The 23,382-nt window shown below is 41.8% G+C and overlaps 1 protein-coding gene and 1 long non-coding RNA gene across 5 annotated transcripts; both read left to right on the forward strand.

Moving 5' to 3' along the window:
- Positions 1–1,498: 1,498 nt before the first annotated feature.
- On the forward strand, positions 1,499–10,012 carry LOC118370529 (uncharacterized). Of its 4 annotated transcripts, XR_008126009.1 has the most exons (7): positions 2,978–3,155; positions 3,830–3,937; positions 4,142–4,204; positions 4,315–4,394; positions 4,609–4,717; positions 5,005–5,155; positions 5,578–10,012. It is a non-coding gene; the product is annotated as an uncharacterized LOC118370529 (long non-coding RNA). The 4 variants fall into 4 exon arrangements; XR_008126007.1 differs by lacking the exon at positions 2,978–3,155 and adding an exon at positions 1,499–2,232 and having other exon boundaries at positions 5,005–10,012; XR_008126008.1 differs by lacking the exon at positions 2,978–3,155 and adding an exon at positions 2,868–2,966 and having other exon boundaries at positions 5,005–10,012.
- A 1,348-nt stretch (positions 10,013–11,360) lies between these two features.
- Positions 11,361–22,144, forward strand: LOC118370528 (zinc finger protein 271-like). Its single transcript, XM_052512700.1, has 4 exons — positions 11,361–11,649; positions 12,404–12,652; positions 14,197–14,442; positions 16,610–22,144. Exons 2-4 carry the CDS (start codon positions 12,550–12,552, stop codon positions 18,016–18,018), a joined length of 1,758 nt encoding a protein of 585 aa, XP_052368660.1. The 5' UTR covers positions 11,361–11,649; positions 12,404–12,549; the 3' UTR covers positions 18,019–22,144.
- The last annotated feature ends 1,238 nt before the right edge of the window (positions 22,145–23,382 follow it).

Below are 23,382 nucleotides of genomic sequence, written 5' to 3' on the forward strand. Positions count from 1 at the left end.
AACGCGAGACTTCAGAGAACGATTGCGAAGCAGACCAAGCCGGGGTTTGACAAGTCAATGAGAGAAGTGAAGAATTCTGATACTTTTGCAGCGGCAAACGGGGATCCTAATAAATACCAAAAAGATTCCGTCGGCACACACTTGAAACATGACCATTATTTTATAAATGTCATAACTCAGTGGTTTATTCACAATAGCTCTCACTGCGTATCTTACATATCACCAGATTCACATGAGTAGGCAGACACTCTTCACTCTCCCAACGAAACTCCAGATATAACACCTTTTATTCGTGCCCTGCTCCGAAAAACAATGCTCTCTCCTTCTGCTCTTCTGAGTTGCATGAACTCAAACAAAACCACTACTGGTCACTCTGACTGACTCTACCTTTCCTAATGCCTCATTTACCATCTTCCTGGCCTCAAATGATCTCCCAAAAATACATAATTGTTGATGATTGTTGATGAATCCCACTCCAAAAGAACCCGATGTTAGTTTACAACTTTTTGGTCTTTTTGCTCAATTTTTCGTTGTCCCCGTCTTCCATTCATTCTTACCAACTTTACTAAACTGGAGGATATCAGACTCGAACAAGCACCTCCGCTTCGCCATATTTCCCTACAAAAAACAAGACACACCCCGCTACGGACTAACTCCTGCACTGCAAAAACAGCCGAAGATCAGCCTGATCCGCTTGTACTCATAGAAATGCCCGAGATACACGAATATAACTATACAATATTGCATATAGTATAAGTTTGATTATTTGTTGATATACACCATTTTTTAAAATTTTATTTAACCTTTATTTAACCAGGTAGGCAAGTTGAGAACAAGTTCTCATTTACAATTGCGACCTGGCCAAGATAAAGCAAAGCAGTTCGACAGATACAACGACACAGAGTTACACATGGAGTAAAACAAACATACAGTCAATAATACAGTATAAACAAGTCTATATACAATGTGAGCAAATTAGGTGAGAAGGGAGGTAAAGGCAAAAAAGGCCATGGTGGCAAAGTAAATACAATATAGCAAGTAAAACACTGGAATGGTAGTTTTGCAATGGAAGAAAGTGCAAAGTAGAAATAAAAATAATGGGGTGCAAAGGAGCAAAATAAATAAATAAATTAAATACAGTTGGGAAAGAGGTAGTTGTTTGGGCTAAATTATAGGTGGGCTATGTACAGGTTCAGTAATCTGTAAGATGCTCTGACAGTTGGTGCTTAAAGCTAGTGAGGGAGATAAGTGTTTCCAGTTTCAGAGATTTTTGTAGTTCGTTCCAGTCATTGGCAGCAGAGAACTGGAAGGAGAGGCGGCCAAAGAAATAATTTTTGGGGGTGACTAGAGAGATATACCTGCTGGAGCGTGTGCTACAGGTGGGAGATGCTATGGTGACCAGCGAGCTGAGATAAGGGGGGACTTTACCTAGCAGGGTCTTGTAGATGACATGGAGTCAGTGGGTTTGGCGACGAGTATGAAGCGAGGGCACGCCAACGAGAGCGTACAGGTCGCAATGGTGGGTAGTATATGGGGCTTTGGTGACAAAACGGATTGCACTGTGATAGACTGCATCCAATTTGTTGAGTAGGGTATTGGAGGCTATTTTGTAAATGACATCGCCAAAGTCGAGGATTGGTAGGATGGTCAGTTTTACAAGGGTATGTTTGGCAGCATGAGTGAAGGATGCTTTGTTGCGAAATAGGAAGCCAATTCTAGATTTAACTTTGGATTGGAGATGTTTGATATGGGTCTGGAAGGAGAGTTTACAGTCTAACCAGACACCTAAGTATTTGTAGTTGTCCACGTATTCTAAGTCAGAGCCGTCCAGAGTAGTGATGTTGGACAGGCGGGCAGGTGCAGGTAGCGATCGGTTGAAGAGCATGCATTTAGTTTTACTTGTATTTAAGAGCAATTGGAGGCCACGGAAGGAGAGTTGTATGGCATTGAAGCTTGCCTGGAGGGTTGTTAACACAGTGTCCAAAGAAGGGCCGGAAGTATACAGAATGGTGTCGTCTACAATGTAATGAAATATATTGATTTAAAATAAAATCGAATAGCTTGTTTGATGTTCTGATATAGACAGAATGACTGAAAATGACCTGTAATTTCAAATCATTAGTTTACAATATCACAATGGAATTTATTACAATTTATAAAGAAGCAGAACGAGCAAGTCATTCACCCAACATTTGTTCATCAGGACGGTAACACAACGACACGAGGATAATTGTAAGCATCAACATTTCTGAAAACGTTTCTAATTTGATAGAGTTGTTATATTAACTATCAGTTTCTGTTGATGTCGCAAACTATTATGTTCTCTAGGCTAACTCTCTGCCTGGATACTTGCATGCTAACTTAACTAGCTAACGTAAACTCGTACATCGCCCTGGTCCGTACAATTGCCCTTATTTTAGCGCCCAAAAACGTAATACTTCCAGATCAACTCTAATGTCAATACCATTGTAAGCACAATTTCTCCACTTTCCAACTGAATCAATTGCATGGCCTAAACGCTGCCAGTTTCTGCATAATTCAATCAGGCAATGAGCCCCGTTGAATCTTTTTAAAAATTGCGGGTGGTGAAGCGAAACTAATGCGTGATAGTGAGAAGGAGAGATGTCTTGTGGGAAAATTGCTTTTTTTTCACTCGATCTGTCCAACTTATCACCTCTAAAATGTAAATAAAATACTATAAAGAGTTTATATAAATGTTTTATTTACATTCCTAATTTAAGGTTTGTGTCGAATTTGAATCGGGTTTTTAGGGCAGTGCTAAAGTGATCTTAGAAGTAAACAGCGGCTTTGAGAATGATGATCTCATGCAATGATGACGCAAAAAATGACGAGGTATCCCCTCCTTACCCCCATCACTGTCCATTTCTTGTTTTTAAACGATAAGAGAGGTCCTACACCTGGTGGAGAAAGATTGTAAAGACATAAATAGTTGCTTTATGCGTACTGTAAGTTACGACATGACGGAGGGTCCGTTTGTTCAACTTTTCTCCAATACTACAGAGCCATTACCATGTCGATCAACGCTTAAATAGAAACCTAGTTCACACCCCCGATTTTGAAGTCAACACAGTGCCATTAGTTTTCTTTGTAGCCTCGTTTGAATGTTGCGGTTGCGCACATTTGTACGGAATGGGGTGAGTTTACGTTAGCTAACGTTAGATAGTAAGGCGAGAAAGCAGGGCTAACATATTTTATGGTTGTACAAACTGTCAGCTAGCTTACTCTATCGGTCTAGCTAACGACGGTTAGCTATGTTTTCTGGTAACGGGTGTGGAGTCATTGTTTTTTGGCAGACATGTTTTTAAATTGATTAACTAGCTAGAGTCCAACATCAACGTTACTCTCAGGGTACCTACCGTGAAGCTGGTTGGTTTGCTAACTAACTGTAGTATGGGTGAGCTATCTATCTAGCTAAGAACGTTAGCTCACAGGAGAGAGGGCATTAATATGTTACAAATAAGAGGAGAATGAGTGTAAAATGCAGTGACCAAAATTAACTAGCTAAGAAGCCTGTCAAAATGTAGTTCAAACTTGCTCTCAGTGTATTCATTACTACAGTTTGTTTACTATTTACCTTTAACCTTTTTTCAGAAAATGAAAAGAGTGAAGATTATAATTATACATCCACAACTGATCAAGACCAGAGCTGTTTCCCTTGAATAATGCCAGGAAGTGGATTGTTCCACAAAATGTGTCTTTTGATTCCCTCTGATATGTTATGTATAAATTATGGGTTTTGATGTGCATCTAATAACATTGCATGCATGATTTACTGTATGTATGTCATGTGCTTAAATGTTTGTTGCAGGACTATCCAGAAGTTCACCTGGGCAGGCCCAAAAAAGGCAGAAAAGCCAGTCTTGTTCTCTCTCTACCCCAGCCCAGGATGAATTGAATGGGGACACGCCTAGACGTGGTAAGAGAAACTGGAGAGTCAGTGGGAAATGTCAAACCTTAAACAGGGTAGCATGGATGGGATTTTCCTTATTGTATCAGGCATCACTGCCTATCAGGATCATTATTCACACATGATATACAGTACATATACATTTTCCTATCCAAATCCTTGCTTTTAAGTTGTCCTGATCACACCCAAATTGGGTTTTTATTTGTGTTTCAGGGCAATCCAGGGATTCAGCTGGCCGTTCTAGATGCTCTCCTTCCCCATCTCACTTCACACGCGGTGGGTCAAGAGTACAGCTTGCCAGACAAGTCCAGAAATCTTAATCAGGTAACCTGTCGACTACTAAGGAAGGTTTGTTCATTGGTTTTGAATGTTATCGAATCATCCAGGGCTTCTACTAGCCAGTCCCACCTCCAGAGCAGGGAGCACAGACGTTTTCCATATCTCCCCTGTTACTCTACCAGACAAGGTGAGAGAAGTTATGTGGTAACTAAAGTTTGCTCATCAGTGCTAGTTTGTTTACAATGAGCAGAAATTATACACATCTTGTTCAGTCTTGATAACTGAAGATTAAAACTATCCTTAAAATATGTATTGTAGTGTGTAGGTTGACAAAAATCAAGTACTATTTCTTTTTGTTGTTTACCTCTGGGTTGACACTGAGTTGGCTTTGAATTTTTAAGATTCATCCAGGGCTTCTACTTGCCAGGCGCAACAGAGCCAAGAGCATCGAAGCCCTCACCCTCCCATTCCCTCCGCTAAGACCAGAGCTGTTTCCCATGAATAATGCCAGTAAGTGGATTGTTCCACGAGATGTGTGCCTTTTGATTCTCTCTGATATTTTATGTATAAATGATGTACTAATTCAAAAGGCACCTATTTTGTAGAATGACAAAATGGACTACAAAATTTAAACTTGTGTTAAAGTTAAACACTGATCCATTAGAATATATACTATTATTGAAATGTTGAACTATATGTATTATTGCAAGTAAAATTTCACTTTTATTTGCAATCAACTTGTCTGTCAGGATCCTCTTGTGTGTGACAACAATGTCAACACAATGTTCTCATTTCAGAAGTGTGTCCTAACTAAATTGGTAGAGATATTGGAGGTGAAACGTGTTGGGAGATCAGAGCCCCAAGACTCTTTGAGTTCCATGTCAAGAGGATGGAGACTTTGAGCAACTAGAGAAGCAGCGCCAAAGTGTGGATGCACAGAATCTGATGGTGAAATTGACATTTATTTTTGACATTTCATTTACACTGTAGATTTAGTCAGCATCTTTCACACTACCTAAAGCGATACAATTGGTTAATTCCACTCTCACAAGCAATGCCTGTAGAATGTATTTTTTATTAGTCCTACTGAGACAGAGGTTACTGCATAACGTCCAGGGTTTCAAACAGTCTCTTGACACAGATTAAGGTTAAGCAACATTGGTGGTAAGAACACAAAGGACTGTGCCCACAAGGTCATGGACAGGTATGTCATATCTTTAGAATGGATCCAGTAAGTAATTCATTTTAAAGGTATCGTTAGTGATACAAACTGTCTGCAACAAAGACAGTAAATCCAAGAGCCTTCTCTCCTCAGCAGTTTGAAAGTGTTCAATTCACAAAGAACATCTTTATGTGCGCTTGACTTTCAGGCTCTTTACCAATGGCCTGATGTCCTTGTTCAACTTCAACAACCATCACGCAATGCAGGGACTAGGAAACACAACTGTGTAGTCTGTTGTCAGTGGTACCTACAAACATGTAATTATTCTGTAGTATATTTTGTATTAATAACTGGGTGGTTTGAGCCCTGAAAGCTGATTGGCTAACAGCCATGGTATATTTAAGCAATAATACATGAGAGCCCATGTGTTATGATGACATTTATCATGGCTGAGAGTGTCATAGCCATGAAAGCAAAGTCCTCTGGGTTTTGTGGTGCCGTAACCACACAATACATGGTTACAGTCTGTATCCAGCCGCGCTGAGTTGCGTTGTGCATAAGAAAAGCCTTTTACTACACCCTCCCATTGCTTAAAAGGTCACTAAGGTCGCATAATCAAAATGACCTGCTCTGTCTGTTTTAATAGGCTAGATTCTTATTTTGTTTTCTAAACCAATTATTAATTTGCATGGTGGTCATTTATGTGGTCCCTTTTTGAGAAGAATGGCTTTAGGAGCTTGGCAATTTTGAATGAGGTGATCATGTGATGTCAATGGCCTTTTAACCTATTGACTCGGGCAAGTTCTAAAAATGGATAACGGTCTGCCCAACGTGACATTTTCTCAAATTCTCTTTCATTTATTTTGCTATGCTTTAGCCCTAATAAATGCTTCACCATGTTTTGTTCTTTGTTAGACTCTCTAGTATGTCATTATGCTGGTTTTGTTCAGCTTTCTGGCCTGTTATCAATTAGTCCTTATTATTACTTCATTTCATCACACAGCCTACTGGTTCTGCATTTAAATGCAGTCAAGCATTATCTTGAATAATTAGCCTACAGCATACAATGGCTTTAATAATAAAGGCTTTGTACAGATCAATTCTGGTACAGCTAGAATTTATTTTGTGTTTACACTACCAAGCAATCAGAAAAAAAATATACAGTGGGGCAAAAAAGTATTTAGTCAGCCACCAATTGTGCAAGTTCTCCCACTTAAAAAGATGAGAGAGGCCTGTAATTTTCATCATAGGTACACTTCAACTATGACAGACAAAATGAGGGAAGAAAAATCCAGAAAATCACATTGTAGGATTTTTTATGAATTTATTTGCAAATTATGGTGGAAAATAAGTATTATTGGGCCACCTACAAACAAGCAAGATTTCTGGCTCTCACAGACCTGTAACTTCTTCTTTAAGAGGCTCCTCTGTCCTCCACTCGTTACCTGTATTAATGGCACCTGTTTGAACTTGTTATCAGTATAAAAGACACCTGTCCACAACCTTAAACAGTCACACTGCCGGAGCAGAAGGCAGATTACCATTATTGCTTCACGGAGTCGTGGCTGAAGGATGACAATATCAACATACAGCTGGCTGGTTATAGATGCACCAGCAGGATAGAACAGTGGTGTCTGGTAAGACAAAGGGCAGCAGACTATGTATTTTTAAAAAAAAAAATAACAGCTGTTTCACTATGTCTAAGGAAGTCTCGAGCAATGCCCGAGGTTGATTATATCACGATAAAGAAAAAAAAAACATATTGAGAGAGTTCTCATCTGTATTCTTCGTAGCTGTTTTACATACCACCTCAGTCAGAGGTTGGTACTAAGATAGCATTGAATGAGCTGTATTCTGCCATAAGCAAACAAGAAAACGCTCACCTGGAGGATGCAGCTGTACACAGCCCATCTGTAAATAGCCCATCCAACTACCTACCTCATCCCCATATTGTTTTATTCATTTTTTTTTTGCACACTAGTATTTCTACTTGCACATCATCATCATCTGCACATCTCACTCCAGTGTTAATTTGCTAAATTGTAATTTCTTCGCTACTATTGGCCTATTTATTGCCTTATCTCCTTACTCCATCTGCACACACTGTATATAGATTTTTCTATTGTGTTATTGACTGTACTTTTGTTTATCCCATGTGTAACTCTGTTGTTTTTTGTCGCACTGCTTTGCTTTATCTTGGCCAGGTTGCAATTGTAAATGAAAACTTGTTCTCAACTGGCCTACCTGGTTAAATAAAAGGTGATATTTATATATATATTTTAAAGGGGCGCTCCTAGTAGCCAGAGACTTTAATGCAGGGAAACTTAAATCAATTTTACCAAATTTCTAACAGCATGTTAAATGTGCAACCAGAGTGAAAATAACTCTGGACCACCTATACTCCACACACAGAGACGCATACAAAGCTCTCCCTTGCCCTCCATTTGGCAAATCTGACCATAATTCCATCCTCCTGATTCCTGCTTACAAGTGAAAATTAAAGCAGGAAGCACCAGTGACTAGATCAATAAAAAAGTGGTCAGATGAAGCAGATGCTAAGCTACAGGACTGTTTTGCTAGCACAGACTAGAATGTGTTCCGGGATTTCTCCAATGGCATTGAGGGCATTCGGTCATTGGCTTCATCAATAAGTGCATCGATGACGTCGTCCCCAGTGACAGTACGTACATACCCCAACTAGAAACCACGGATTACAGGCAGCATCCGCACTGAGCTAAAGGCTAGAGCTTCCGCTTTTAAGGAGAGAGACTAAGCCGGAAGATTATAAGAAATCCCGCTATGCCCTCCGACGATCCATCAAACAGCCAAAGCCTCAATAAAGGACTAAAATCGAGTCGTACTACACCGGCTCTGATGCTCGTCAGATGTGGCAGGGCTTGCATACCATTACAGACTACAAAGGGAAGCACAGCCGAGAGCTGCCCAGTGACACAAGCCTACCAGATGAGCTAAACTACTCCTATGCTCGCTTCAAGGCAAATAACACTGAAACATGCATAAGAGCACCAGCTGTACTGGAAGACTGTGTGATCACGCTCTCCGCAGCCAATGTGAGTATGACCTTTACACAGGTCAACATTAACAAGGCCGCAGGGCCATACGGATTACCAGGACGTGTACTGTGTGCATGCGCTGACCAACTAATAAGTGTCTTCACTGACATGTTCAACCTCTCCCTGTCTGAGTCTGTAATACCAACATGTTTTAAGCAGACGACCATGGTGCCTGTGCCCAAGAACACTAAGGGAACCTGCCTAAATGACTACCGACCCATGGCACTCACGTCTGTAGCCATGAAGTGCTTTGAAAGGTTGGTCATGGCTCACATCAAAACCATCATCCCAGAAACCCTAGACCAACTCCAATTTGTATACCACTCCAACATATCCACAGATGATGCAATCTCTATTGCACTTCACACTGCCCTTTCCCACTTGGACAACAGGAACACCTACAGTTGAAGTCAGAAGTTTACATACACTTAGGTTGGAGTTTTTCAACCACTCCACAAATTTCTTGTTTAACAAACTATAGTTTTGGCAAGTTGGTTAGGACATCTACTTTGTGCATGACACAAGTAATTTTTCCAACAATTGTTTATAGACAGATTCTTTCACGTATAATTCACTGTATCACAATTCCAGTGGGTCAGAAGTTTACATACACTAAGTTGACTGTGCCTTTAAACAGCTTGGAAAATTCCAGAAAAAAAAAAGCTTCTGATGGGCTAATTGACATAATTTGAGTCAATTGGAGGTGTACCTGAGATGTATTTCAAGGCCTACCTTCAAACACAGTGCATCTTTGCTTGACATCATGGGAAAATCAAATTTCCACCTTATTCATAAAGAGACTTTAAAGTTCAGTGACTGATTTGTCCCCTACCCATTCTGAAACTAACTGCAGCTCTTTGTCAAGTGTTGCAGTCATTTCAGTCGCTGTAGTAGCTGATGTGTATAGTGTTGAGTCATCCTCATACATAGACACACTGGCCTTACTCAAAGCCAGTGGCATTGTTGGAGACGCTCACATTAAAGAACTCCCTCTGTCTTCGGTTACTTGTCTAACTCTTTATCCACATTATAGCTGGGGTGTAAAGCCATTACACATACGTTTTTCCAGCAGCAGACTATGATCGATAATGTGAAAAGCTGCACTGAAGTCTAACAAGACAGCCCCCACAACCATTTTATCATCAATATTTTAGGAATAGCATTACACAATCAACATCTTGATCAATTCTATGCAAAGGAGATGTGTCCCGGAGGAGGCGATGACCCCCTTATCATGTAATGGGGTAGGGCCTTCCCAAGCAGGGTTGCCAACTTAGTGACTTTTTCGCTATATTTAGCGAGTATTCAGACCCCTCTAGCGACACATTTAAAAAAAATTGACTAGTGACAAATCTAGCGACTTTTTCTGGTGTTATTTGAGACTTTTGGAGACTCTGACGTGAAAGCATGTATTGTTCTTAATGGGCCCCACCCCCGTCCCAAAGCACTCCCTTGCAGCCTAGTCCTCGCGCATGCGGGAAGCTGGCTGATCCCGCCCTGGCTTACATTCAGGGTGGGATGTAAATGTGAAATGTTCTTTGTCTAAAATAAATCACTGCATTTGACTCACACAGCCTCAGTCACTTACTCACCTTGTCCCACTGTGTGTGTGCCTCTCTGTGACATAAGATAAACATTTAGCTGGCTAGCTCATCATGTCTCAGTCTACTAAACTGTACACTCAAAAATACAGAAAGGAGTGGGAATCAAACCCTGAATTCAAAGGCTGGTTGAAGCCGTTTATTGGAGATAATACATGGACGGGCATACTGTCTGTATTGTAAGGCTGATTTCTACGCCAAACTTAGTGATGTAAAAAAACACATGACAACTCAAAAAGGCAAAGCCTTGTAACAGTTCCACCCAAAACAAGCTGCAATTTATGGTTAACAAATTTACTCTGCAGAAAAGGCTGAGGCCATCATGGCATTAGCTATCGCTGAACACTGTTCTATGCTGGCATGTGATCACATTGGAGAAGCATGTAGAGCTGCTTTCTCAGACTCCACTGCTGCTTCCCACTTCAAAATGCACAGGTCAAAGTGCACAGAAATGATTAATGGTGTTCTAGCACCATACTTTCTGAAAAAGTTTGTTGCCGATGTGGGTGACCAGCGTTTCAGCCTCCTCGATGAGTCCACAGATGTGGGTGACCAGCGTTTCAGCTTCCTCGATGAGTCCACGGATGTGGGTGACCAGCGTTTCAGCCTCCTCGATGAGTCCACAGATGTGGGTGACCAGCGTTTCAGCTTCCTCGATGAGTCCACGGATGTGGGTGACCAGCGTTTCAGCTTCCTCGATGAGTCCACAGATGTGGGTGACCAGCGTTTCAGCCTCCTCGATGAGTCCACAGATGTGGGTGACCAGCGTTTCAGCCTCCTCCTCGATGAGTCCACGGATGTGGGTGACCAGCGTTTCAGCCTCCTCGATGAGTCCACAGATGTGGGTGAGCAGCGTTTCAGCCTCCTCGATGAGTCCACAGATGTGGGTGACCAGCGTTTCAGCCTCCTCGATGAGTCCACAGATGTGGGTGAGCAGCGTTTCAGCCTCCTCCTCGATGAGTCCACGGATGTAAGTGTTTCTGAGTACCTGGGGGTTGTGATAAGGTACTTTAGTGACACCAAGCAGACAATTGTATCACCATTTCTGGGGCTTGTTGAGTTGGAGGGAGGAGATGCCAAATCTGTAGCCCGTGCTGTTGTGGCTTTCCTCGAGAATTGTTGTCTTAAAATAGAGAAACTCCTGGGGATAGGGACTGACAATGACTCTGTTATGACAGGGATTAACAATGGGGTCCATAAAGTGCTGAAGAAGGAGTATGGCCTCAAATATATGGTTCTTATTCGCTGTGCGCGCCACTCTGCAGCTTGCTCATTTGTAGTTCTAAACATATTGAGGGTGTTTTTTACTCACTTTTTGTCTTTCCCACAAAGTTATTCCTCTCTCCTACAGCGTCCATCACAATTACATGCACATTGTCAATTATGCAAATTAGGCGATAACGTCATTTAGCGACTTCTAGCGAGTTTTAGGACCGCTAATAGCTGAGGAGTTGGCAATCCCAAGGATCCAGGAATGCACGGACGGTGTTAGTGGGGGAACAGGAAGTTCCAGGCAGGCGCCCACCATTATTCAGTATAAAGAAAGCACCAGAACGATGCAGTCAAGAAGATAAGCTAAGTGTCCTTTTCTATTTATTACTACAGGTATGTAATAGCACGTTTAAACATTCTAATATCAAAATAATATGTCATAACATTTTAGGTAATACATCCGTTAAGGTTTTATCACGTTCGGTAAAGGTTTGATGTGTAATTTTTGTGTCAAACCGAGTGAAGCATATAATTAAGTTACATATTTAGAGCCTTTAGGGGTTGTCTGAGTGGATGTACATAATTTTCTCAAGGTCATTTCATAAATAATCTATTTACTTCTGAGATTTCTGAATTCGTGTTGCAAGTAGTTTTTTAAATGTAAAATTCACGAGCTGGTAAAATGGCGGCGCCACTCGGTCTGCGACAACGGACTTAAAACATTTTTTTTATTGCAACAATAATAACATTATTACACATCAATACAGGGACATTACTGTGAATACAGTAACAACATATGTAAAGTCCAGGCAGAGAGACAATTTCACGGTTCCACCACTGTTTTGAAGCTGAATGTAATGATCATCAGTTTTCTACATGTGTAGTAATATTCAGACACATTCGGTTGTTTCTATCTTTATCTATAAATGTTACTATGGTGTGAAAGGGGAATACTATTTGTTTTGATTTAAATAATACAGTGAAGACAAAGTTATTCAGGAAAATTCAGGTTCCTCTTACAGAATATTAGCTCAACAGTATTGTAGCGCTCCTGCACCAAAATATAAACAATATTTTTTGAGAATAAATTAAGTGCCAGAACTGCCAAGACAATAACTTTTGGGTCCGTTTGTCTTTATTACTACAGGCCGACTCAGATGAAGTCTGAGGCTGGTAACATCAACAGTGAGGACAAACCCAGCCTGCCTCTCTCCTTCTACACTGAGTTCAAACCTACAGTCACTGGGTCCTGATTGTGACAGTGGAGCCCAGTTTGCACTGCAGGATCCAGAGATGGCATCAGTGAAGCTGGAAGACTGCAGTCAAACACTGGAGCTGAATGTCAACATTAAAGATGAAGAAGAGGAGGAGACGATTGGGAAATCTGTTAGTCATGGTAAGAGCAGGTTCTATGTGTAATCAATGTGAAATGGCTAGCTAGTTAGCGGTGGTGCGCGCTAATAGCGTTTCAATCGGTGACGTCACTTGCTCTGAGACCTTGAAGTAGTGGTTCCCCTTGCTCTGCAAGGGCCGCGGCTTTTGTGGAGTGATGGGTAACGATGCTTTGTGGGTGACTGTTGATGTGTGCAGATGGTCCCTGGTTCGAGCCCGGGTCGCGGCGAGGGAACGGACTAAAGTTATACTTTTACATATCTAACTAAGTTTGTTGTTCGTTCCAACTTCCCACTGCAAAAACCAAGCCATGAGGTTGAAGGAATTGTCCGTAGAGCTCCATGAAAGGATTATGTTGAGGCACAGGTTTGGGGAAGGGTACCAAAACATTTCCAAATAAAAAGTGTAATATGCAGATACTTCTAAGAACTAGAGCCAATAAAAATAGAGGATTTACAGTTCCAATGCCTCTACAATATCACCGGTTTGTAAAAACTCACAACACTGATCTCAAATATTACGAAACTCTTCTTTTTCACTATATAAGTATATTCAACAAGAACCAGACTTGACGTGAATTATTTTGACCTATGACCAAGTGGGGGGAACTGACATGCATCCAGTCGAGAGCAATTGAACGTCTAGCTTGAAATAGACAGAGGTCAACCATTTTATTTTCTCTCCTATGTAAAGATCTGTTGGAACAAACAAACCATAAATCTATCCTAACAGTAGAACACTGAACCCCATTCCACTGTCTCCCTAACCGAGACTCCCAACGCTTCCCCTCCCACCTCCCCCTAATCGTAGCCTGGTGGACGACTGATCCATTAAAGGGAGCAGTCTAACCTAACAACGCTAAACAAAACAAAGTGTCTCCTGCCTTCTCTCGGCCATTACTCCTCACGAGCAAAACAAAAGGCATATCTAGCAAGATGATATGTGATATATCACGTCCTATTCGTTGTTGAAAAGTAGGAAAGAATAGCTCTACCTAAAACAGTAACGCTAGTTAGTGAAGCCTGAGACTAATATTACAGTATGGACAGTCCAAAATAGTTGTAGATGATCCACAACACAGGGTTTTTTGCTAGTAGCTACCAAGTAACAAAGTGGCCCTCCCACATAGCGTTAACATAGTATACCATGATACGGTTACAAACCAATAAAATATCACAGATCAGAAATGAACAGCCTCCATGAGGAAAAGATGCCATTGAATATGTGCTTCGTTACCCAAAGGCCCTTTGCACAAGATGTTCGTGTGAAAGCCGACCATCCTGTGCAATCATTTTAGTCCAAGGATATGATCAAAACGCCTCCATCATTCTTAAAAAGTTTGGAACCACCAATACTTTTACATTTTTATTTATTTTTATAGATCTGGCCGCCCGGCCAAACTGAGATATCGGGGGAGAAGGGCCTTGGTCAGGGAGTCAAGCACTGAATTAGATAATTGAACAAGAAGAAATAATATATTTTTGGAGAATAAAGAAAGTTCTGGAACTGTCAAGACAATAACTTGTCTGTTTCTCATTGTTACTACAGGCCGACTCAGATCAAGTCTGAGGCCGGTAATATCAGCAGTGAGGACAGACGCAGCCTGCCTCTCTCCTTCCACACTGAGTCCAAACCTACAGTCACGGGGTCCTGGTTGTGACAGTGGAGCCCAGTTTGCACTGCAGGATCCAGAGATGACATCAGTGAAGCTGGAAGACTGCAGTCAAACACTGGAGCTGAATGCCAACATTAAAGATGAAGTGGAGGAGAAGATTGGGACATCTGTTTCTCATGGTAAGCACAGGTTCTATCTAAGTGTGTTGTTCGTTCCAACTTCCCACTGTGTATGAAAAGTTGCAGTAGAGCTGTTTCATGATGAACTGTTTCAGTGAGAAGGTAGATGTTATTTCATGCTACTGACACTTGCATGGTTTGACACCAGTATTGCCAACATTTGTTTTATTCATTGGGCTGTCTGGAGTGTTCAGAGAGGAGACTAATGAAGTGAAATAGACCAACTGCCAGTGTTTTAAAGTTCTATGAAATGAGTCTGTGTCGTTACTAACCCTTGTGATAGTGAGTGGAGGAAGATATGAAATGAGTCTGTGTAGTTACTAACTCTTGTGATAGTGAGTGGAGGATGATATGAAATGAGTCTGTGTAGTTACTAACCCTTGTGATAGTGAGTAGAGGATGACACGCCCCTTTTTAGCTTTCATCTCTTACCCACTTTTAGAATAGTTTTATTTGCCTGTATTGTACAGCCTACTGATATGAATACATATGTCACCCGGTACAGACAGAAGAGGACTGGCCACCCCTTTGAGCCTTGTTCCTCTATGTTTCTTCCAAGGTTCCTGCTTTCTAGGGAGTGTTTCATAACCACTGTGCTTCTGCATCTGCTCTTTTGTGATTTTAGGCTGGATTTCTGTAAAGCACTTTTTCAACGGCTGATGTTTTAAGGGCATTGTCAAATACATTTGATTGACATGTACAGTACCAGTCAAAAGTTTGGATAAACCTACTCATTCAAAGGTTTTTCTTTCTTTCTACATTGTAGAATAATAGTGAAGACATCAAAACTATGAAATAACACACATGGAATCATGTGTTAAACAAATCAATATAGATTTGAGATTTTTCAAAGTAGCCACCCTTTGCCTTGATGACAGCTTTGCACTCTTGGAATTCTCTCAACCAGCTTCATGAGGTAGTCACCCGGGATGCATTTAAATTAACAGAGGTGCCTTAAGTTAATTTGTGGAAAATCTTACCTTAATGCGTTTGCGCCAATCAGTTGTGTTGTGACAAGGTAGGGGGGGTATACAGAAGAGAGCCCTGTTTGGTAAAAGACCAAGTCCATATTATGGCAAGACTAGCTCAAATAAGCAAAGAGAAATTACAGAACATTTCAAGAACTTTGACAGTTTCTTCAAGTGCAGTCGCAAAAACCATCAAGCGCTATGATGAAACTGGCTTTCATGAGGACCACCACAGGAAAGGGAAGACCCAGAGTTACCTCTGCTGCAGGGGATAAGTTCATTAGAGTTACCAGCCTCAAATTGCAGCTCAAATAAATGCTACAGAGTTAAAGAAACAGACAAATCAACTACTCAGAAGAATCAGGCCTTCATGGTCGGATTGCTGCAAAGAAACCACTACTAAAGCACACCAATAAGAAAAGACTTACTTGGGCCAAGAAACACGAGCAATGGACACTAGACCTGTAGAAATCTGTCCTTTGGTCTGATGAGTCCAACTTTCAGATTTTTGCTTCCATCCGCCGTGTCTTTGTGAGACGCAGAGTAGGTGACTGGATGATCTCCGCATGTGTATTTCCTACCGTGAAGCATGGAGGAGGTGTAATGTTGTGGCGGTGCTTTGCTGGTGACACTGTCTGATTTATTTAGAATTCAAGGCACATGTAACCAGCATGGCTACCACAGCATTCTGCAGTGAGACAACATTCCATCTGGTTTGGGCTTAGTGGGACTCATTTGTTTTTCAACAAGACAATGACCCAACACACCCCCAGGCTGTGTAAGGGCTATTTGACCAAGAAGGAGAGTGATGAAGTGCTGCATCAGATGACCTGGCCTCCACAATCACCAGACCTTAACCCAATTGAGATGGTTTGGGATGAGTTGGATTGCAGAGTGAAGGAAAAGCAGCCAACAATTTGCTCAGCATATGTGGGAAGTCCTTCAAACTGTTGGAAAAGCATTCCAGGTGAAGGTAGTTGAGAGAATGCCAAGCGTGTGAAAAGCTGTTAAGGCAAACTACAAGATATTTTGATTTGTTTAACAATTTTTCGGTTACATGATTCTATATATGTTATTTCATAGTTTTGATGTTGTAGAAAATAGCAAAAATAAAGAAACCCTTGAATGAGTAGGTGTGTCAACTTTTGACTGGTACTGTATATTACACCAACTGACTGGTTCTTCTGATGTTCACACAGGAGACCATGTTGAGACATTCTCTACATCTATAGAGCAACAGCAGGAAGATCACAGAGCTAAGAGGTCTCACCGCTGCCCACATTGTGAGGAGATTTTCCCAATTCTATCAAAGCTAAAAATACACCTAAGAATACACAAAGGAGGGAATCTGTATTTCTGCACTGACTGTGGGAAGAATTTCACAACATCAAAGGCTATGACAGTTCATCAGAGAGTACACACAGGAGAGAAGCCTTACTTCTGCTCTGACTGTGGAAAGAGTTTCTCTCGACGGGGCGACCTAAAAACACATGAACGTATACATACAGGAGAGAAGCCTTACTCCTGCTCTAATTGTGTAAAATGCTTCACCACATCAGGTGAGCTAAAAATTCACCAGAGAACACACACAGGAGAGAAGCCATACTCCTGCTCTGACTGTAGGGCGAGGTTCTCTCAACTGAGCCACCTAAAACAGCATGAACGTATACACACAGGAAAGAAGCCGTACTCCTGCTCTGACTGCGTAAAATGCTTCACAACATCATCTGAACTAAAAGTTCATCAGAGAACACACACAGGAGAGAAGCCTTACTTTTGCTCTGACTGTAGGGCGAGTTTCTCTCAACTGGGAAACTTAAAACAACATGAACGTGTACACACAGGCGAGAAGCCTTACTCCTGCTCTGATTGTGGAAAGAGTTTTTCTCGGCGGGGCCACTTTAAAACACATGAGCATATACATACAGGAGATAAGCCTTACTCCTGCTCTGATTGTGGAAAGAGTTTCTCTCGACTGGGCGATCTAAAAATACATGAACGTATACATACAGGAGAGAAACCTTACTCCTGCTTTAATTGTATAAAATGCTTCACAACATCAGGTGAGCTAAAAGTTCACCAGAGAACACACACAGGAGAGAAGCCATACTCCTGCTCTGATTGTAGGGCGAGTTTCTCTCAACTGAGCCACCTAAAACAGCATGAACGTATACACACAGGAGAGAAGCCTTACTCCTGCTCTGACTGTAGGAAGAGTTTCTCTCAATCGAGCCACCTGAAACAGCATGAACGTATACACACAGGAGAGAAATCTTACTCCTGCTCTGACTGTGGAAAATGCTTCACAACATCATCTGAGCTTAAAGTTCATCAGAGAACACACACAGGAGAGAAGCCTTACTTTTGCTCTGACTGTGGGGCGAGGTTCTCTCAACTGGGAAACTTAAAACAACATGAACGTATACACACAGGAGAGAAGCCTTACTCCTGCTCTGACTGTGGGGCGAGTTTCTCTCAACCGTGCAACCTAAAAAATCATAAACGTATACACACAGGAGAGAAGCCTTACTCCTGCTCTGACTGTAGAAAGAGTTTCTCTCAACTGGGCCACTTAAAAAGACACCAAGGTATACATAAAGGAGAGTAGCCTTACTACTGCAATGACAGTTTCCACAGTTTTAAATCATCAGCTGAGCTAAACGATCTTCAAAGAATATACATGGGAGAGTGGCCTTTCTTCTGCTCTTACTGTAGCAAGAGCTTCTCCCGTTGGGCAATGTAAAAACACACCAACGGCTACATACTTGAGAGAAGTTCTCTCAGACCAGCTGAGATTAGTCACTCCACTTAATTCTTCTCATAAAATAATTTGCAATGTTGAATTGGATCAAATGAAGAATGTATAGAACACTTTTAGTCTTATTGTTTCTCACTGTGAAAGAACAATGCAGAGAACAGGGAGCGTTATGGAATGATCAGTGAGCATCTTGTCAATTTTGCAATTTTGCTGACAGTTGTGAATCTGATGCAGCCGAAGAGCTACTGCCCCTTTACCTGGGAAAGCACCGAACAACAGACCGGGATGTTGGACCATCGAAGGGGTGCAAATATGATGAGACCTACATTGATTTGGGGTTCACATTATATTGGGAATAGTGCCTTTCCTCGGCCAAAGTGTGTTTATAGCTCACAACTGAAACCTTCACTCTTGCGCAGACATTTAGAAAAAAGCATGCCAAATTGAAAAATAAGCCACAGGAGTTTTTTCAGCGAGAGTTGAGATGACTTTCGAGTAGTAAGACACCTATTAAAGCAACAGATACCATTAATAAGAAGGGGCTAGAAGCGTCTTATACGGTGAGCTACCGAGTGGCTAGGACAGGCAAGCACCATACTATTGTGGAGGACTTCATTCTTCCTGCTTCCGTGGATATGGCTGGAGGAAAGGCCCAAAAAAACTATACCGCATCGGTGACGTGGCAAGAGATGTTTTGATGCCTCCCGGGTGGCGCAGTGGTTAAGGGCGCTGTACTGCAGCGCCAGCTGTGCCATCAGAGTCCCGGGGTTCGCGCCCAGGCTCTGTCGTGACCGAGAGGTCCGTGGGGCGACGCACAATTGGCCGAGCGTCGTCCGGGTTAGGGAGGGCTTGGTCGGTAGGGATGTCCTTGTCTCATCGCGCACCAGTGACTCCTGTGGCGGGCCGGGCGCAGTGTGCGCTAACCAGGCTTGCCAGGTGCACGGTGTACCCTCCGACACATTGGTGCGGCTGGCTTCCGGGTTGGATGCGCTCTGTGTTAAGAAGCAGTACGGCTGGTTGGGTTGTGTGTCGGAGGACGCATGACTTTCAACCTTCGTCTCTCCCGAGCCCGTACGGGAGTTGTAGCGATGAGACAAAATAGTAGCTACTACAACAATTGGGGAGAAAAAGGGGTGTAAAAAAAAGATGTTTTGACACAATTACTGCTTCGTATATACTAATTAAGGAAGACATCCTCTTCTGCAAACTACTGGAAACCAGGACAACAGGATACCTTTTTAAAGTACTGGACAGCTTTGTGACATCAAATGGACGTTGGTGGTCAAGATGTGTTGGTATCTGTACTGATGGCGCGAAAGCCATGACATGGAGACATAGTGGAGTGGTAACGCTGGTGCAAGCAGTTGCTCCCGACGCTACTTTGGTACACTGCAGCATCCACCAAGAGGCTCTTGCTACCAAGGGAATGCCTGACAGCTTGAAAGATGTTTTGGACACTACAGTGAAAATGATTCACTTTGTTAAAGCAAGGCCCCTGAACTCTCGTGCATTTTCTGCACTATGCAATGATATGGGCAGCGACCATGTAACGCTTTTACAACATACAGAAGTGCGCTGGTCATCAAGGGGCAAAGTATTGACACGTTTTTTAAAATTGAGAGACATACTTAGTTTTTTTTTTTACTGACCATAATTTTCACTTGTCTGACTGCTTGCATGATCAGTTCCTCACATGGCTGGCCTCTCTGGGTGATGTTTTTCTCACCTGAATGATCTGAATCTAGGATTACAGGGACTCTGCAGCTATATTCAATGTGCTGGACAAAATTGAGGCTATGATTAAGAAGTTGGAACTCTTCCCTGTCTGCATTAACAAGGACAACACACAGGTCTTTCCATCATTGTATGATATTTTTTTGTGTGTGAAAATGACCCTACGCTTATTGACAATGTCAGATGTGATCTTGCGAAGCATCTGAGTGAGTTGGGTGCGCAATTACACAGATACTTTCGCAAAACGGATGACACAAACAGCTGGATTCGTTATCCCTTCTATGCCCCGCCTCCAGTCCACTTACCGATATCTGATCAAGAGAGCCTCATCAAAATTACAAAAAGCGGATCTGTGGAAATGGAATTTAATCAGAAGCCACTGCCAGATTTCTGGATTTGGATGCGCTCAGAGTATCCTGCCTTGGCAAATTGCGCTGTAAAGATACTGATGCCCTTTGCGACCACATACTTATGTGAGAGTGAATTCTCGGCCCTCACTAGCATAAAAACTAAATACAGGTACAGACTGTGTGTGGAAAATGATTTAAGACGGAGACTCTCCAATACAAACCAACATTGCTATGTGCATCCTCTCAAGCACAACCTTCTCATTAACCTGTGGTGAGTTATTCAAAAATGTCAATTAACAAGTAAGGTTTAATATGTAAAATGGTTAAATAAAGAACGAAATGTATTATTATTTGTGCCCTGGTCCAATAAGAGCTCTTTGTCACTTCCAACACGCCGGGTTGTGACGACAACTCACACTAATTTCTTATGTTTAATAAATGTATCCTATTGTGTGTGTGGCTTATAATATTTGAGTGTGCTGACCCTGGTGCTAGAGGGGGTACGCAGCTCGAGGTTGAATGTTTGATCCACTGGTCATTTTGTGATCCACTGGTCTAGATAATCCCAGTTCCTGTTGTGTCATGCTGATGGGAAGACTAGGGTATGGAGAAAACCATGAGTACATGCATCCATGCCATGTGTCAGCATTGCAGGCTGGTGGTGTGATGGTTGGGGTGTGTTTTCAGGGCACACATTGGGCCCCTTGATAAAAGTGGAGCAACATTTGAATGCCACAGGATATCTAAACATCATTGTCAATCAGGTGCCTCCCTTCATGGCAGCAGTGTATCCATCTGCAAATAGATTTTTCAGCAGTATTATGCCCCAAGGCTTGTCCAGGGACGCTTCCACGAACATAAGTGAATTCAGCTTACTGCAGTAGCCTGCCGTGTCACCAGATCTCGATCCAATTGAACATCTGTGGGGAGAGATATTCACTCCCAGCCAACTTGGCACAACTGTGGGAAGCATTGGAGTCATCATGGCCCAGCATCCCTGTGGGTTTCTTTCCACATCATGTAGAGTCCATGGCCTGACGAATTGAGGCTGTTCTGAGGACAAAAGGAATTGCAACTCAATATTAGGAAGATGTTCCTAATGTTTTGTACACTCAGTGCAAAAGGAAAGTATTCAGACCCCTGGACTTTTTCCACATTTTGTAATGTTACAGCCTTATCATAAAATTGATTACATTTTTAAAAATGTCCTCAATCTACACACAATAGCCCATAATGACAAATTGAAAACATGTTTTTTGGCAAATAATAAATAAGTATTCATACCATTTGCTATGAGACTCAAAATTGTTCTCAGGTGCATCCTGTTTCAATCTAATATCCTTGTGATGTTTCAACAACTTGATTGGAGTCCACTTGGTAAATTCAATTAAAAAAACAGGCACACACCAGTCTATATAAGGTCCCACAGTTGACAGTGCATGTCAGAGCATAGTGAAGCATGGTGGTGACAGCATCATGCTGTGGGTATGTTTTTCAACGGCAGGAACTGGGAGACTAGTCAGGATCGAGGAAATGAGCAAAGTACAGAGAGATTCTTGATGAGAACCTGCTACCGAGTGCTCAGGACCTGTTGACTAACTGTTGAAGTTAATTGATATAATGTTTGTACAATAATTTGTTCTGGGCAACATCTTCTCTTGTGTATAGTTTTAAATGAAACAAACTGTTTTAAATGATATGGTGTCTATATATGAACCAAATTTGATCCCATTCACATTCTCACAAACAAATGGCCCACTGTGTATATATAATTGTTGATATCCGATGGTCATTCTTATGGTGGGTTGCAAGATGCAGGATCCTTCCAAGTTGAACCCACCAGATGGGGACTGTCATGACGGTCCTGTGAGGATCAGATTACAGTGGATCCCGGTTCTCATGCTCCATAGAGGTATTGAATGACCTCACGCCCATCTTAAATTATAATGCAACAGCCCAACTCCATTCTGTTCTCTAATGTGTGAGACTGGAATGTCTGTGTGCCTTAGGAAGAGTTTACAGCCCAAAACTACAGAGCATCAAATAAATGGACTTTGGGACATGTATATTTGATCAGCCAAATGGTGGAAACAAAATGAAAATTAATGTACATTTTATGTTATTAAAAGTTGAGGATGTTAACAAAAACATTAACTTGAAGAGTTTTCATACTGTATATGCGATGTTTACATACTTTGTGTAGAAAATATCCAGATGAAAGAGAACGTTTTGGTGATATAGACTGATTTTAGTTGTCCAAACGAGATCATAGAAAATCCTAATACTTTGTAACTAGCTATGCCCCAGGGAACCCAGTGTGTGTCATAAAGATGGAAACGCCCCTTTCTACTCCAGGGTAAAAAAACACAAGTTAAGAATTTACATATCAGACTAAGTTGAACACTCACTGCAGCTGAGGTCTACGACTAGTCGTGACCCCGAAACGCAACACGAGGTTGAAGACAAAGTAAATCTCTGAACAATCAAGTTTATGGTGGAGAAGCTATTCTAAGTACTGTATCTAGGAAGTTGAATTTAAGCAGAACCATCCGGCTATTCTTTTCAAGTCACCGGTTGTCTACACGGCCCTCTTACCCACGCCGGGAGCATCGACGCGCCTGATTAGCCTCCTCAGAAGCCCACTCTCACAGAACGAGTGCAAGGAAACTGACAACTATGAGAAAGGACATTGACATCGTTTGGAGAAACGGAGACTTGCACCTGAAGACGAATGAACAAGGCGTTGGCCAAACCTTTCCCACTAAGCGGAACTCGGCCCACAAAGAGACACCCAACAGAGACTTTCAACACATAAATACATGCATTACACTTTTAACCCATAACAGGGGCAGTTCAGGGCAAGGTGTTAGGGCTGAAACTAAGCATAGTTTACAAATGTATCCAAGTGTTGAATTTCTCTCTTACTCTTTCTGTCTATGTAAATCTCTATCTTGTGTTGGTCCACTAGGGATCTGTTGCCATTGTATGAAGTTCTAACCAATAACCTAGACTGTTTGTGTATATGTATCTTATGTTATCGTTTAGCTTGTTAATAAATAATCAAATCATTGTGTGGTACGGAATTATTAGTGATACCTGGGTTTGTGCAGATTTCCGAATTATGCGATGT

This window comes from Oncorhynchus keta, unplaced genomic scaffold (assembly GCF_023373465.1).
Source record: "Oncorhynchus keta strain PuntledgeMale-10-30-2019 unplaced genomic scaffold, Oket_V2 Un_contig_9231_pilon_pilon, whole genome shotgun sequence".
NCBI classification, from domain to species: domain Eukaryota; kingdom Metazoa; phylum Chordata; class Actinopteri; order Salmoniformes; family Salmonidae; genus Oncorhynchus; species Oncorhynchus keta.

Bases quoted from the DNA above. Each gene is read 5' to 3' on its own strand.
- LOC118370528 (XM_052512700.1), top strand. From the start codon at position 12,550: ATGGCATCAGTGAAGCTGGAAGACTGCAGTCAAACACTGGAGCTGAAT. The intron at 12,653-14,196 runs GTAAGAGCAGGT...TTGTTACTACAG, and splicing joins TGGGAAATCTGTTAGTCATG to GCCGACTCAGATCAAGTCTG. The intron at 14,443-16,609 runs GTAAGCACAGGT...ATGTTCACACAG, and splicing joins TGGGACATCTGTTTCTCATG to GAGACCATGTTGAGACATTC.